Raw genomic sequence first — 17,897 nt, 5'->3', positions numbered from 1 at the left:
CCTTGACTGCCTACTGTACACATGCGAAAATTAAAACATTCTCATGACAGGCCTAACTCGCAAAAATGCAACGGGTGCCAAAAAACTTTTGTAAGTTAGTGCGATGATACCTACACCATGTAGAAGAGAAAAATAATGTTTAGAATCAGTTAGATGCTGCCATCTCTCGGTAGCTTGAAGAAATAAATACCCTCCAGCTGTTTGAATGTAAACAAAAAACGAGTGCAGACGACCATTTTACTGGACCTTTTTTCAGCTTTTAAACCTCCATGAATGGTCATATATACGATTTACATGGTAAGTTTTAGGCGGCCCGGAGACGTGAGTGGTTAGCGCGTCGGCTTCACAGCTCTGGGGTCCTGAGTTAAAATCCAGGTTACGTCCACCTGTGTGGAGTTTGCATGTTCTGCCCGGGAATGCGTGGGTTTCTTCGGGGCACTCCGGTTTCCTCCCACATTCCAAAAACATGCACGGTAGGCTGATTGGACAATCTCAATTGCCTCTAGGTATGGGTGTGAGTGTGCAAGAGGAAATATAATGATTTTTTCCTCCCACAAATAATAGTGCATGGCAATTCTCTTCAGTTGCAGCTGAAGATGACTGAAAACATTTTGATCGATCATATGTATTTTCAAACATTATAGCAGTAAGATATTCCAACGTGACTCGACAGTATTGTTTCTATAACATATGTATAGCCATTATCTATATTACGAGTCTTACAAAAGACTGACTTTTGTATTTTTAAAAGATTTTTTTTATTCCCATAAGTTTTTATTTTTCAAGAAAAAATAGTTATAATAAATATATGAATTATCTCAGGAAGCTAAGATTGGTATATTTGGATGAAAAAATGTCTCCACAATATCATAAATTTATACAAAAGAAGGCGATAGAACCTTTGTATATTTTAAGTACCGTAATTTCTGCACTATAAGGCACACTTAAAAGTCTTCATTTTTTTTCAAAAGCTGATCCGTGCACCTTATATATGGATCAATATTGAGCCGCAACAGGTCTCGCAACTACAGCAAGCAGCCCCCGACTCTATTTCCCCCATATAAGAAGTAGTGCGCAGTGAATGCCGGGATATATATACTGTGGGGCAAATAAGTATTTAGTCAACCACCAATTGTGCAAGTTATCCTACTTGAAAAGATTAGAGAGGCCTGTAATTGTCAACATGGGCAAGCCTCAACCATGAGAGACAGAATGTGGGAAAAAACAGCTGAAAATCACAGTTTGATTTTTAAAGAATTTATTTGCAAATAAGTATTTGGTCAATACCAAAAGTTAATCTCAATACTTTATGTACCTTTTGTTGTCAATAACGGAGGCCAAACGTTTTCTGTAACTCTTCACAAGCTCTTCACACACTGTTGTTGCTATTTTTGTCCATTCCTCCATGCAGATCTCTTCTAGAGCAGTGATGTTTTGGGGCTGTCATTGGGCAACACGGACTTTCAACTCCCTCCACAGATTTTCTATGGGGTTGAGATCTGGAGACTTGCTAGGCCACTCCAGGACCTTGAAATGTTTTTACGAAGCCACTCCTTTGTTGGCCCGGCTGTGTTTGGGATCATTGTCATGCTGAAAGGCCTAGGCATGTCTCATCTTCAATGTCCTTGCTGATGGAAGGAGATTTTCACTCAAAATCTCCAATACATGGCCCCATTCAAGGCTTTCCTTTACACAGATCAGTCGTCCTGGTCCCTTTGCAGAAAAACAGCCCCAAAGCATGATGTTTCCACCCCCATGCTTCACAGTGGGTATGGTGTTCTTCGGATGCAATTCAGTATTCTTTCTCCTCCAAACACGAGAACCTCTGTTTCTACCAAAAAGTTCTATTTTGGTTTCATCTGACCATAACACATTCTCCCAGTCCTCTTCTGGATCATCCAAATGCTCTCTAGCGAACCGCAGACGGGCCTGGATGTGTAATGGCTTCAGCAGGGGGACACATCTGGCAGTGCAGGATTTGAGTCCCTAGCGGCACATTGTGTTACTGATATTAGGCTTTGTTACTGTGGTCCCAGCTCTCTGTAGGTCATTCACTAGGTCCCCCCGTGTGGTTCTGGGATTTTTGCTCATCGTTCTTGTTATCATTTTGACGCCCCAGGGTGAGATCTTGCATGGAGCCCCAGATCGAGGGAGATTATCAGTGGTCTTGTATGTCATCCATTTTCTAATAATTGCTCCCACAGTTGATTTCTTTACACCAAGCATTTTACCTATTGCAGATTCAGTCTTCCCAGTCTGGTGCAGGTCTACAATTTTGTCTCTGGCGTCCTTCGACAGCTCTTTGATCTTGGCCATAGTGGAGTTTGGAGTGTGAGAGACTGAGGCTGTGGACAGGTGTCTTTTATACCGATAATGAGTTAAAACAGATGCTATTAATACAGGTAACGAGTGGAGACCTCGTTAGAAATTAGACCTCTTTGACAGCCAGAAATCTTGCTTGTTTGTAGGTGAGCAAAAACTTATTCTCCACTCTAATTTGGAAATGAATTCTTTAAAAATCAAACAATGTGATTTTCTGTTTTTTTTCCACATTCTGTCATGGTTGAGGTTTACCCATGTTGACAACTACAGGCCTCTCTAATCTTCTTTTCAAGTAGGAGAACTTCCACAATGGTGGTTGACTAAATACTTATTTGCCTCACTGTATATGGCCATTAACATGAATATAAATATGTTCATTAATATGTGCTATCAAATAAATCAATCAATCTACTAATGGACACCATAAATACTCACCAGCAAGCCTACGCATATTATTGCAGGAGATTTTAATCAGGCAAATCTCAAAATAGTTTTGCCAAAATTTTACCAGCACGTGAAATGTCCAACAGGAGAGGATAATGGATAATGGATCATGTTTACCGTATTTTCACGACTATTCGGCGCATTGTATTTTAAGCCGCAGTGTCAGTAACGAGTGCTATTTCTGTATTTTAGACACACAAAGCACGTACCGTTTCATTACACGTGTATATATTATATATGGATGAACATCGAAACGCAATAGCACTGGCTACCAGAAGCAGCCTATTTCCGGGTTCCGGTGCCCAGTGACTGCTGGGAAATATAGTTCTTGCACGCTACACCCACATGCTAAAAACATGTTTTAAAAAGGCAACGGAAGCAAAACTGAGTTCGGTTGTACTTTATTTAGACATTTTACAACTCACTCACGTCATCACCCACAAATCCCTCAAAGTCCTCATTTTCTATGTCCGAATTAAACAATTGCCCAAACGAGCCTTCCAAAAAGCCGGGTCCCCTCTCTTCGTTCTCAGAGTCACCGTCATTTCCATCAATCCATTCACAAATCGTAGCGTAAGAAGCCCGGCGCTGCCTGCCACTTTTTGTGAAGCCAGGCATGGCATATATATATTATTTATGGATGATTATCGAACCGTAATAGCGCTGTCTACGAAAGCAGCCACAGACGCTATTTCCGGTGCGCAGTGACTGCTTGGATAAATAGTCCTTTTGTCAATACACCCAGGTTGACGGCTGTGATAACTTCGCACTAATAATATCAATATACTACAACGGCGAACACACTAATTTGGTGCTACATGTACCAAATGCACGCTACACCCGCACGCTAAAAACACGTTTTTAAAAAGGCAACGGAAGCAAGACTGAGTTTGGTTGTACTTTATTTAGCCATTTTACAATGTACTCACGTCATCATCACCCACAAAACCATCAAAGTCCTCATTATCTGTGTCCGAATTGAACATTTGTCCATCGAAAACGCTGAGTTTAATACGTTTGTCCAGGCGGCCACAATTCATTCCCAAATGGTAGCTAGCGTAACTATTCCAAGGCTGTCTTCCATGGTTGGCAACTGTGTTGATGCCAATCACCAGGCCTCAATCCGTTCACAATTGGTAGCTAGCTAGTAGCTAGCGTAACTAGTATTCCAAGGCTGTCTTCCATGCTTTGCAACGGTGTTGATGCCGATCGCCAGGCCAGTCCATTCGCAAATAGTAGCTAGCTAGTGTTGATGCCGATCGGCACCCACAATCCATTGGGTGTATTGACAAAAAAAACTACATATCCCAGCAGTCACTGCGCAGTACTTTATCTACGGGAAAATAGTAGAGTCGGGGACTGCTTGCCATAGTTGTCCTATCGACGGATTTATTTTATTTCATCGTGATAACAATTTTAGTATTGGTCCATCTATAAAGCGCACTGGATTATAAGGCGCCCTGTCTTTTTTGGAGAAAATTTCAGACTTTTATGTGCGCCTTATAGTCGTGAAAATACGGTACTCTTAACATCAAGTCAGCACACAGAGCCATACCACTCCCACACTTTGGACAGTCAGACCGCCTCTCATAGTTCATGACCCCAGCATACAACCCCCTCAGCCAACAAACAAAGCCCAAAAGCCCGCTATCACCTGGCCTGACGACGCCCTCCCCCGACTCAAAGACTGCTTTGAACAGACACGGGGAGACTTTGCACCATGAGGAACTGAGCACATTCACAGACAGACACAGTACTGTCTTAAATCAAGTACTGCATGGCTGTGGTCACTGTGAAGCAGACCATCCAGGTTTCTTCCCAAGAGCCGTCGCCATACTCAACTCGAGTTTTGCACCGAGGACCTAATCTATACTCAATTAAGTAATGTCACTGCACTCTATGTAAAATGTCATAACACTGCCTTTTTTACCTCACTTCATATTTATTGTATTTTTAATGACTATTTATGTGTGCCCTCTATGGTGAAGATTTAAATCTCATTCTACTTGTATAATAACAATAAAGGCATTCAATTCAATTCAATTTAACATGATTTAAGATTTGACTTACTTCCAAGATGTATTTCTGTAGTGACTGAATATCTTTCAGAGCGTCTGAATCCTGATGAATGACGACCACCTCCTTCAGTGGATACTGAGGTACGGCAGTCAATGCAGTCAATAAAATGTTCATAGCACAGTACATGGAGTGCTAAGGCTGCTGGACAAAATTGATGATTTACCTTCACTGGCAGTGTCTTTCTGTCACGGATGACACGTCCCAGCTCGATCACGGACTGCATCTGAGAGACAGCATTCTCGATGCGTTTGTCAATCAAATTCTCCCTTCAAAATGGAAAGGTCGATGAGTTAGGCACATAAACTATTTGAGCAATGATGCGTCTCATCTTGAATTAGGAAAAATGTCCCCACTCAAAAAATCATTCAATTTTATCATTTTAGAACTTTCGTTTGTGTATTCCACCACATTTGACATGATAAAAAGATAATGATGATCAAAGGCTTCACATTGAAATGAAGAGCTAAATGTTTCTCATGTGTTCACTGGAGAGAGAAACGTAATACTGTCATTTTCAACATTTCACGGCTTCAGTCGATTGCGGTACTTCATATTAAGTATTGAAATAAAAGATGTTCATAAAAATGTCAAAAATCACAATGAAACTTGCAGGCGGAACACAGGAGACCGCCACTTCAGCGTTGAAGAGAAATGGTTGAAGACAGGGGACTGTAACTCAACTCAGGACCGAAGAAGAATGGCGGACGCCATTGCTCTTATCTGAAAGTAGAGCTGTCAGGGCGGACAGGACGGCTGGGAGCCTGGTGAGGGTGGATTTTTCCAGAAATGCGAGCTCCGGGTGACCTCATGGCGGATGCCGTAGCCCTTATCCGAAAATAGAGTGCTCCAGACGGACAAGAAGGCCAGGAGCCTGGGGTAGCAGAGCTGAGGGTGGATTTTCCCAGAAATTTTCCATAGTTTGAGCTCCGGACGGTGACCTTACAGCACACGCCGTGACCCTTATCCAGAAATAGATGCCTCTGGGCGCACTGGATGGCCGGGAGACTTACTTGGAATAAAGCTCTCAATAACCTGTGTCCTACTAAATCATCATCTTCAATTCAATTTAATCATACTGCACAGTGGTTATTTTTTTGGGATTGAGAACAAACAGAGAAGGGAAAAGCCCCACAAGGTCATCTTTGATCATACCAGCCCATACCAGTACACCACCAAGACCTTTGCTGTAGTCTGAGGCGGACTTTAGCTCTCTGCCCTTTACCGATCCAGCAACGGGCCAATCCATCGGCCCCATCAAGAATTTTTCTTGGCTCAGTCTTGACGTTTCACCTTGTGTGTCTTGTTCAGTGGTGGTTGTTTTTCAGCCTTCCTTACTTTGGCCATGGCTCTGAGTATTGCACACCTTGTGCTTTTGGGCACTCCAGTGATGTTGCAACTATGAAATATGGCAAAACTGGTGAGAAGTCGCATCTTGGCAGCTACATGCTAGACTTTTCTCTTTTCATGGGCAGTTATTTTGCACCTTGGTCTTTCCACACGCTTCTTGTGACCGATTATTTGGAACCGCTAGGTTGTTCGACGATCATACTTCAGAAGCGTGACAATTTTAAGAGTGCTGCATACCTCTAAGATATCTCACTATTTTTGACTTTTCGGAGACTGCCAAGTCCCTTCCTGACCCATTTTGCCCAAGGAAAGTAAGTTGCCTAAAAAAATTTGCACACCTGATATAGGGTGTTGATGTCATTAGATCACACCTTATTACAGAGATGTAGATCACCTTATATGCTTAATTGGAACTGTGCTTTCAAGACTATACGTCTTAAATCAGTGGTTCTTAACCTGAGTTCGATCGAAATCTAGGGGTTCGGTGAGTCCGTCTCAGGGGTTCGGTGGAGCCTCTGTGGAGGTCAAGACACCGACTCATCATGTCTGTTTACGATAACATGCCCCGCTTGACCACCACTGGCTGCAGATGTTCACGTGACATTGCTTGGCCAAACAGTGCTGGGAGGAATATATCTTGAACTTGAAAAAAATCATTTTCTTTTACACTAAAGAAGGGTTCGGTGAATGCGCATATGAAACTGGTGCGGTTCGGTGAATGCGCATATGAAACTGTTGCGGTTCGGTGAATGCGCATATGAAACTGGTGCGGTTCGGTGAATGCGCATGTGAAACTGGTGCGGTTCGGTGAATGCGCATGTGAAACTGGTGCGGTTCGGTGAATGAATGCGCATGTGAAACTGGTGCGGTTCGGTGAATGCGCATGTGAAACTGGTGCGGTTCGGTGAATGCGCATATGAAACTGGTGCGGTTCGGTAAATGCGCATATGAAAATGGTGCGGTTTGGTAGCTCCAAAAAGGTTAAGAACCACTGTCATATATACGAAAGAAATTGCTGTCATAATCTATTGTAACCCTGTATTTATTAAGAAATATATTAAGTATTTTTACAACTTATGTGGATGTCTGTTATTGAATGTAGAGTTCAACTTTATTCATATGGCGGCAAGGCAACAGAATTAAGGGGTTAAATTTGCGTTGATACTGGTGTGTGTGTGTGGGGCGTCTTTTTATCATCAATAAAGGCCGCCACGAATTGAAGCTTAGCAGTCGCAACAACATCAACACTTAAAGAGCAGCCGGTCGTTTATATTCATGGCTGTGGCAAGGCAACAGAGACTGGAGAAAGGTTCGGCTCCACCATAGCCAAAAATAACGCAGTTTAAAATTCTTCATATCGGCCCGTCTGATGAAAAAAGGGTCGATACCAATATATGTCAAATTGCCAAATATTGGCCGTCCTATATATCTATCGATCACTAGCTGAGAGAAAAATAATAGTTTGCGACAGCCCGAGAACACATTAGTACTCGAAACTGTATGTGAGACTAGTTACCACAGACCAAAATAAATTGTGCCTTGAGATGTCTAACGTAGCACCGGCACACCCCATATCTATTGTCATCACGGAGGCAAAGGTAAAAGATAGTGCTATGATCGAATTGAACTCACGCTTATTTATGTGACCATATATATTGTTTTAAATAAAATCGCCTTGTGGTGTGGAGGTTTACTCGCCTGACTTCGGTAGGGGCAGGGACGGGCAGGCGTGGGCTCAATTCCCGCTGGTGGCGATATGATTGTGAGTGCGTATGGTCGTTTGTCTCTCTGTGTGCCCTACAGCTGACTGACGACCCATCTGGGGTGTGGTCTGCCTTTCGCCCAAAGTCAGCTGGGTTGGGCTCCAGCAACCCCTGCAGCCCTTTCAAGGATGTGCAGTATTGGAAGATGAACAATGTTTTAAATAGGCATTGAAAGGGGAATAGATTTGAACAGCTTTATGGTGGTTTATTTCATGCAGAATAGACCCCATGCTCTTTTTAGCAATTGACTTTTAGGAAGTGAGGTTTCTTTATGAAAAACAAACGCAAATACTTTGTGGATCAAGGGTGAAAGCTTTGTCTAATATGTCTCAACTTTTCGACAACCTTGTGACTGGATGAGACTCGACTTGACAACCATTTAACTTAGCTCAACTTGACAACCTTGTGACTTGATGAGATTCGACTCGACAATTTTTTAACTCAGCTTGACTTGAAAGCCTTGTGACTTAAAAGGACATAACCTCATGATTCGACTCACCTTTTTGACCGTATGCATTGACTTGCCCACACCAGAAAAGATTTTGGACTAGTATGAGATTTAGACCAAATGACTTAAAAGTTGCTTATGACTCAGATCAAGGAGGCCCGTGAAATTGTCTACTAATCCAGACTGTCCAATTGAGAATGACACTATTTTTTATTTTTAAAGAATTTACATCCTACCTGACCTGAGGTAGCATGAGATAATGGATGCTGCCTGTGTCCTTTTCTTCCAGTGAGGTGAGGTCGATGAGGTTACGCAGATTTTGGTACATCATCTCAGTGATGAAGGGAGTGAAAGGAGCCTGTGGACCAAAGAGGCGAAAAAAAGTTGGTGGGCAACTGTGGTTTATTTAAAATTTCCAATGCAGGGGTCTAAAACTCAAAAGGAGCTATAAACATTTCTCGCAGAAAAAAGGCCAATTCAACACATTACATAGATTTTGTGAGTAAAAGTTCAAACAGAGTTGTGCAAGCAAAGCCCTTCATGCATATCAATTAAATCATAAAACTGACAAATGCTCTGCATTAGGTTAAGTTTGGAAATCCAGGCCTGATCTCTAACATAGTATAATTCAACACCTTGACAACATACCACGTGCCTTTTCCATCACGTACAATTAGTCTGTCCGACAAAACTCAAACAAAAGATATTTTTCTCTTACATAATCACGCTTTCACACAAGCTGCTATGACTCACCATCAGCCTGCACATGGAGAACAGAACACTGAAGAGGGTTTCCAGCGCCCACAAACAGTCCTCAGTGCCACTCTCGCCCTGCAAAGTTCACACATAAATAAATACATTGCCTCCCTCAATGGATCGGTGAATAGGAGAGAAGTGCCTTAACAAAGAGGCGCAAAATGCCACAAATGTTGACTGATTTGCAGGGAAACATGTTCCATAGTAATGGACAAAAATGTCTGCGTTGTTCCAACTATAGTTAAAGATTAAAACATTGTATATAAAAATACAGAGGTATATCTATTCACGAAATTAATTAATTCCAGAAGTGATTTCGTAACTTGGATTTTTTGGTAAGTAGAAGTATTTTACATTACAAATAGCATTATTCATTACACAGTCTTGAATACTACCCCCTTAAAAAGTATGAAAGTATACAAATTTTGAATATGTATGCAAATGTTTGCAAAAATATAAGAAACGTATTGATTCTGATGAATAAGAAATGCAAATACAATTTCCAATGAGGTAGAATTTTGAGTGATTGCTGAGTAGGCATACGTAAACAAATATGTTACGCACACGCAGCAAAACTCAAGAAACAACTCCATGATGAACAAGAGTCGAAGGCATACAAATCCGGAACTCACCACCGGCGGAGCTGATCAGCCACGGAGAAGGCTAAAAAGTTCCCAGAAAAGGGTTTTCCGGTCAGAGGGTTCACGGTCAGACTCTGCCAAAGGCCACCACCCAATTTTGAGCTGGCTCTGGCATCCACTGTGCACCTCTGTCGAACCCCGTGGGCCGTGACCGGACGTTTCGTCAACGGACACTTGGTCGACGGACACTTCGTCCCCGGACGTTTGGTCAAACGGACGTTTGGTCGAACGGATATTTGGTCACCGGACAGTTCGTCGAACAGACATTTCGTCGATGGACAATTCGTCGCCGGACATTCCGTCGAATGGACAATTTGTCGCCGGATTCGCTCGCTCTCAAAATTATAATCATGAGAGAGAGGGAGAGTTTACTGTTGAAAGCGATCAACCAGGTAATCTCTCGCTCTCAAAATTATAATCATGAGAGAGAGTTTGTAATTGCATTGACAATGTCAGAGCATTAATATCTAAATATCTAATATCAAAATTATCAATAAGTTGCGTATTATTGGCGTTGTGTGTACATGTTTTTCAATTCGTCCCATAGACAAACTTGCCTCTTTTATACTATTATTGTCCCAAATTAAACACTCAGCTCTAATAACAGAAATAGCATCTGCACCTCAGTCAACATGAATCGGACGTCTACCGCCGTCAATGGCAGCTTATTGATAGTGTTTAATTTGGAACAATAATAGTATAAAAGAGGCAAGTTTGTCTATAGGACGAATTGAAAAACATGTACACAACGCCAATAATACGCAACTTATTGATAATTTTGATATTAGATATTGAGATATTAATGCTCTGACATTGTCAATGCAATTACAAACTCTCTGTCATTATTATAATTTTGAGAGCGAGAGATTACCTGGTTGATCGCTTTCAACAGTAAACTCTCTCTCTCTCTCTCATGATTATAATTTTGAGAGCGAGCGAATCCGGCGACAAATTGTCCGTTCGACCTATCGGGGGACGAAATGTCTGTTCGACGAACTGTCCGGCGATCAAACATCCGTTCGACCAAACGTCCGGGGACGAAGTGTCCGTCGACCAAGTGTCTGTCGAAGAAACGCTGGCTCTAACATGCTCTACAGCGCCCTAACCTCAGTTCCGGTGTAGTTACACGATCTGCTTGGGGGCCCTACACCTTCTGATGACGTCACAACAATGGTCAAATTAAGCGGTGGTAGATCATGGATGGATATTCAATAAGGATGGAGGTAATTCTCACATTCATTCTTGTTGGAGTTATTTTGGGTACTATTATATATGTGCTTACAACGAAGAAATATTAATCATTATATGTATGTGTGAAATATTTATCATTATATGTATATGTGAAATATTAATCATTATATGTATATGTGCTTGACAAACGCTTACTTTAAATGCTCACCGGAATTAAACTCGAAGGTCACTCCCCACTGCAGCTGGCCCCGAGGACTGTTGATTGTTTTTTTAACCACGGCCTCTCACATGGATCCGAGGACTGTTGATTGTTTGACTTGGATTAAACCTCGACTTCTCACCCAGTCGCGAGAAGATCCGGGAAGGACTCTTAATTGTTTTGACTTGGATCCCGCAGCAGGTGGCGATATCGAATCGACCTCGGAAAATACACGCAATTGTTTTAAAATAGAGGCTTGCTTGGTTTACCTTTTATGCAATTGTTTTTGCAGTTGTTTTTTATTTCCGACCATAATTGTTTGCTCGGGTTATCTCTTATGCAATTGTTTGAATAGATAACCTTAATTGTTTTGACTCTAATGCAACTAAATGGGCAGGAGAGGATTTCGGTTCTTTAGAATGATCTGAGACGAGGACGAGTCAGGATCGATTCTCTTCTTGCACGAAAAGCTGGATATGCGTTTCGATGTCTTCCTTATATTAAAGTATATCTATTGGTGAACCTATCAATTCTCAACTCGACTTTCTTGAAAAAAAAAACTTCAAAACCACATGTTGGCAAAAATTAGTGTCCATGATTTACAAGGACAAAATCAGTAATATAATAGCTAAAACAAACAACACGAAAAAGCATAAGAGATTTAAAGGGGTCAGTTCTCACGCAGAGTTAAAAGCAAGGGAATAAAAATAAAATGAGACAAAAGTTGTTCTTTTATATAAAATTGTTAATAATCATCTCTGTGCGTGATGTCGTCAACTCCAACAAACAATTCTTTCCCACTTGCACTAAATTTAGGATTGCTTATTATAAGTAGTAGTGCAGAATTTCGCAGACAATCTGTTCTAAAGATGGTTTTACTCTGTAACAGAAACTTTCACAATTTAGTTTAATTTGCAACAAAGATGTCAGAGTATCAGCTCCCATTGTCTTCCTATACTCTATGTCTTTTCCTCAAGTGGCTGAAAACTCTCTCGCTGTAGCATTAGAGTGAGGAAGGCAGAGCAGAACTTTCTAAATCTCTTTTATCAATGAAAAGCACCAAGTCAGAGAAATGGTTAGTAGCCATAAATGGGATATTGTGCTCTGCACGAAAATGGCAGAGGACAATTTCTGCATTTGTGACTTTTTGGGAAGTTGCTGGTTGGTTTTGGTGTTGACCGGATCCTTGATTTCTTGTCTTCTTACTTGGCAATCCATCCATACTAGCCGTATTTACAGAACAATTCAAAATTCTATATGTGCCACCGCTGAATTTCGCTGGCCCGTCCATTGTTACCTAATGCTGAATTGTCCAACCCTGTTCATATGTTATGTGGTGTCAGCATCCATACTTGTGGTGTGGTGTCTACTACTGCTTTCAATGTGGGTCTCTTTTTCTGAACCTGTCATTCCACTTCCTTTGAGGGGGAGTGTAAGGCCTTTTATCCCCCTCTCGTTTCAATTGTCTTCATTTCTAATTGTTTCTAGAGCGCCTTCAATGGCGAAAACTGTCTGGTCGGATACATGGAAGGCATCTTTCATTGTACTTTTACAATAACAATAAAGGCTTATCAGATCTGTGGCACTAATAGCAGTGTTTGACAACAGTACAGGCCAAAGAAGTGTGAAATGCATTAGAGGGTGGGCTAATTATTTATCCACAGGTTCACCCACCAGGCGTTATTGGTCATTAGGTTCTCTCTTTTCTCGTCTGTCACCTTGGCAACAATTGAAATTAGTATTTCAAAAGCAGTACAATAAAAGACTGATGATGAGAAGAGGTTGTGTTTTTTTACCATGGAAGGTAAAATGTAAAAGAAATTGTAACTGTCACAAAATGGTGAATGACTAATTGAATTTCCTTAAAAATAAATCAACCTTTATTATCATCATTTGACTCACCTTGAGGCGGCGTCTATTGGTACGGACATACCAGTTGGTAAGCATATCCACAAACTTGACCAGACGAGGCACCACAGTGTAGAGACGGTATGCTATAGGACAACAGTTACCACAGTCACACTGTAAGTAGCAAATCAGCAAATGTCAGAAAGAAAGTAATAGAAAATTCTATTTTACCATCCATTTCTGCCTTAAAGAACTGGATGAGAGACTGTGTAAAGGACTGTATCCATTTGTCCATAATGTTGTCACTCTGCTTTGCGGTATTCTCGTTAAACAGGAACAGAATGCCATCCTCCTGTGCGGAATCATGCACAAGCAGTGACACATTTTAACATATCAGGAATTAAGTATGTAAAAGCATCACTCACCGTTCACGAACATGTAATGCAATAAAATAAACTTGATGGCAGAACTAACTGGATATGATTCCAGTAACAAGTACAGTGGTACCTCGAAATATGAGCTTAATTCGTTCCGGGACTGAGCTAGTATGTCGATTTTCTCGTAACTCAAACGAACGTTTCCCATTGAAATGAACTCAAACCAAATTCACTCGTTCCAACCCTCTGCAAAAACTACAAAAACAGGATATTGGATTGGAAAAATGTTTTATTTGTTCTAATTTGCGATCTATTAACAAAGTAACACATAACTAGTGGTTTAATATTACTAAAATGTGTTTAATAGTACTAAACTTATACGGATTTCGAAGGGGGGAAGCGAGAGACGGACCGAGGGGGGGAGGTTGCACGGCAACGCTATCGTAACATAACAAATAAATTTAAATTAACTTGGATTACAATGCAGAAAAACTCAAAAATAAGTTTAATCGAACCGAACACCAAACTTAATTCTAATTTTGTTTGACATTTTGATACCTTTCTTCTCCCGGGTTGGCACTTTTTGCTCCGCCTCCACACTGACTTTCAGTAAATCATGTTTGTATTCCCTTCAAAATATTCCCAAAATGATGCACACAAATGTCCTCACAATAGGATAACGCACGACCACTTGCCAACGAGAAGTAGTATATATGCCATTCGCCCTGACTAACGGGAAAAAACACTGAAAAAATGCAACGCTCTGCCCAGTGCTCGCAGAGATATTACAAAGAAGGAGTTGCGACCAGAGACATTACACTAGGGAGTTGCAGGTAGAGAGACAGTGCCCATGATGTTCTTATGAGCAGCATCTCACATCCGCTGTCTGCTCGTATATCAAAATTTGTCTCGTATCTCAAGATAAATATTTGCCCGAAATTTTACTCGCATCTCAACATCTCGAATTGCTCGTATGTCGGGCCACTAGTATGTTGAGGTACCATTGTGGATTTTTACGAGTATGCAGAAACATGATTATTTGTTTTTCCTTCGATGTTAAGCCCAAAACTACACCATTAAACCTGCACTCCAATTCATCATTGTCAGATAAACAATAACCAAAGGACTATTTTTTTAAGCAATATTACATGCTATTAATCAAAGCAAATTACCATTCTGTACAAATGAGCAAATAATTAATGACACAGCTTGCTCCACCGCTAAAAATGCCTTGCAAAAGTATTCGGCCCCATGAACTATTCAACCTTTTACCACATTTCAGGCTTCAAACAAAGATTATAATTATTATTGTTTTAAGAATCAACAAGTAGGACACAATCGTGAAGTGGAATGAAATTGATTGGATATTTATTAACCTTTTTAACAAATAAAAACCTGAAATGAGGTGTGCAATATTATTTGGTCCCTTGGATTAATAGTTTATAGCGCCACCTTCTGCTGCAATTACATCTGATAGGCACTTGGGGTATGTCTATCAGTTTCACACATCGAGAAACTGATATTCTTCCCAATTGTTCCTTGCAAAACAGCTTGAGCTTAGTGAGGTTGGATGAGAGTGTTTGTGAACAGGAGTCTTCAGCTCTGCCCACAGATTCTAGATTGGATTCAGGGCTGGACTTTGACTTGGCCATTCTAACACCTAGATGTTTATTTGTGCAACAGTCTATTGTGGATTTGGCTTTATGTTTTGGATCATTTATCATGATGGAAGATAAATATCTGTCCCAGTCTAAGGTATTTTGCAGACTCCAACCAGTTTTCTTCCAGCATAGCATTTGGCTCCATTCACCTTCCCATCAATTTTACCCACTTTCCCTGTCGCTGCTGAAGAAAAGCAGGCCAAAACCACGATGCTACCACCACCATGTTTGACAATAGAGATGATCTGTTCAGGGTGGTGAGCTGTGCTGCTTTTACGTCAAACATATTGTTTTGCATTGTAGCCAAAAATTTCGATTTTGATTTCATCTGACCAGAGCACCACGTGTTTGCTGTGTCTCCCAGGCAGCTTATGACAAACTTTAAATGACATTTTATGGATATCTTTGAGAAATGGCTTTCCTCTTGCCACTCTTACATAAAGGCTGGATTTGTGCAGTGTACATCTATCTGATTGTCGTCCTATGGACACCTCAGCTTTAGATCTCTGCAGTTCATCCTGAGTGATCATGGGCCTCTAGGCTGCATCTTTGATTAGTCTTCTTCTTGTTTGAGGTGAATGTTTAGAGTGACGCCCAAGTCTTGATAGATTTGCAGTTGCCTGATATTCCATCCATTTCAATATAATTGCTTGCACAGTGCTCCTTGAGATGTTTAAAACTCGGAAAATCTGTTTGTATCCAAATTCGGCTTTAAACTTCTCCACAACAATATCTCAGACCCACCTGGTGTGTCCCTTGGTCTGCCTGATGCTTTCTGCACTTTAAACAGAACCCTGCAACTATCACAGAGCAGGTGCATTTATTACAGAAACATGATTACACACAGGTCGATTCTATTTATCATCATCAGTCAAAATTGGATCATTCAGAGATCCTCACTGAACTTATGGAGTGAGTTTGCTGCACTGAATGAAAAGGGGTCGAAAAATATTGCCCGGCCAACCTTTCAGTGTTTTATTGGTTAAAAAAGTTTAAAATATCCAATAAATTTCGCTCCACTTCACAATTGTGTCCCAGTTCTTGTTGATTGTTGAAAAACAAAGTATAATTTTATATCCTTATGTTTGAAGCCTGAAAACTGGCAGAACGTTGAAAAGTTCAAGGGGGCCGAATACTTTCGCAAGGCACTGTATGTTTATAAATTCGGAGAGGTAAGGGTGACTTGCAGGAACTGTTTGTGAATGAATTAGTGATGTTCTTTAAATGCCCATACCTTTTTTAATCTTTGCACATTCTGCACTAAGAAGCGGTAAGCATTGTACCACGGCAAGAAGACATCCTTCAACACATCTCGAACACCCTCCTCTTTGAAGCGCAGATTTTCCGCTCTTACCACTGGAGAGTTGATGAGGTACAGTCTGCAGAGAGAAAGCCAGTAAAAACTGCAGTGAGTCTGACTAGAGATCTATCAAAAATAGAATTTTATGACTTACAGTAATTCCTCGAATATTGCGGATATTGTAGACCATATATATCCAGTACGGTATTGGCCCGAATATAAGACGATGCCCGTTTTCAAGAGTCAAGTTAAAAAAAAAAAGACTTTTTGAACACGAAATTCACTTTTTACACAGAAAATAATTACAGTACCCTATCTGAAACAAACGATTTATCAATATATTGAAACCGTTTATAAACTAAAAGTTTTGGACAGAAAATCAAAAATGTACCATCACTGTCAGATATTTAAAAAAAAAAAACACACGCCTGAACTGGGACAATACTGTTAAATATGCTGATGCCCTCTTGGTTTACAAAATCTTCATCACAAAGGTCCTCGTCTACAGCAACAATTTGTAAAATTCCAACAGATCAACAAGAGCTGATTATAGAAGTGACTGTGTAGATCAGAAAGAGTGCATTTAAAGCACATCGCATACCTGGAACTCAATAGCAGCTATGTACCATATGTGAACTCCCATCTCTAAAGCTCTTTGCCACAAATTTTAAAGCCTGGCTGCTGGATGAACGACATTGTGGTCACAACGCTGCTTAGACCTGAGGTCCTCGTGTACGTCTCATTGTTTCTATGCTGCTGTCTAGTCTTTTGTCCTGTACAGTAATACCTTGACATGAGTGTCCGAATATATGAAAAATTTGAGATACAAGGAAAATTCCGAGCAAATTTTTGCCCTGAGATACGAGACAAATTTGACATACCAGGAAACGATGCGGCCGTTAGGTAGTGCTTTTCAAGCTGCACAGTGATATTCATGACGAGAGGGGCTTCTTTTAACCTCCTAGGACCTGGCCTCCACGTGTGGACATCATCTTTCTGGTTGTCACAAGACTACAATGTCAAATTTTGGACTACAAGGGCCTGGCGTCTACTTATGATGTGGACATCATTTTTCTCAGAAACTACATTTGTTTTTAACACTCATCAGGTCCAATTAGCCTAAATTTCAAAGGGAAAATAAAAATGCATGCCTTGCAAACTTCAACGCGAGTCGTGGCTAGTTGGATAACTTTAAAAAACAAACTGGGATACACTCGTTTATGGGGCTCAGGGAAGCATCTAGTTCCGAGTCGAAAGCTGCGGCGGAATAAATTAACGCCTTTGCCTTGGATATAGCACAACATGGTTACATCCATTTTAAGTGTGTGTGTATAGTAAGCAACTAAGACCACATTCTTCATCTTTATTGCTTTCATCATTTGGGGGAAAGCCAACTTCCACTTTGCTCCTCCGCAGCATCCAGCCGACTTACCCGCCCATAGATCTCTATTTTCAGAATGAGAGCGACGGTGTCCACCGTAACGTCACCTGGAGCTTGCACTTTGAATCATTGTGCTGTCC

The 17,897-nt window shown here is 40.9% G+C and overlaps 1 protein-coding gene across 2 annotated transcripts in view; it reads right to left on the bottom strand.

Moving 5' to 3' along the window:
• Nucleotides 1–17,897, bottom strand: part of iars1 (isoleucyl-tRNA synthetase 1) — an 85,223-nt gene that overhangs the window by 20,781 nt on the left and 46,545 nt on the right. For both annotated transcript variants that reach the window (XM_077602654.1, XM_077602655.1), the window contains 7 exons: nt 16,311–16,455; nt 13,270–13,390; nt 13,093–13,184; nt 9,157–9,234; nt 8,640–8,761; nt 5,009–5,111; nt 4,837–4,920 (listed from right to left, as the gene is read on the bottom strand). In XM_077602654.1, coding sequence (XP_077458780.1) covers nt 4,837–4,920; nt 5,009–5,111; nt 8,640–8,761; nt 9,157–9,234; nt 13,093–13,184; nt 13,270–13,390; nt 16,311–16,455 — 745 coding nt within the window. The remainder of the gene's footprint in view (nt 1–4,836; nt 4,921–5,008; nt 5,112–8,639; nt 8,762–9,156; nt 9,235–13,092; nt 13,185–13,269; nt 13,391–16,310; nt 16,456–17,897) is intronic.

The sequence above is a fragment of the Stigmatopora argus genome, chromosome 6 (assembly GCF_051989625.1).
Source record: "Stigmatopora argus isolate UIUO_Sarg chromosome 6, RoL_Sarg_1.0, whole genome shotgun sequence".
NCBI lineage: Eukaryota > Metazoa > Chordata > Actinopteri > Syngnathiformes > Syngnathidae > Stigmatopora > Stigmatopora argus.
This window is presented reverse-complemented; position numbering and strand designations above follow the sequence as displayed.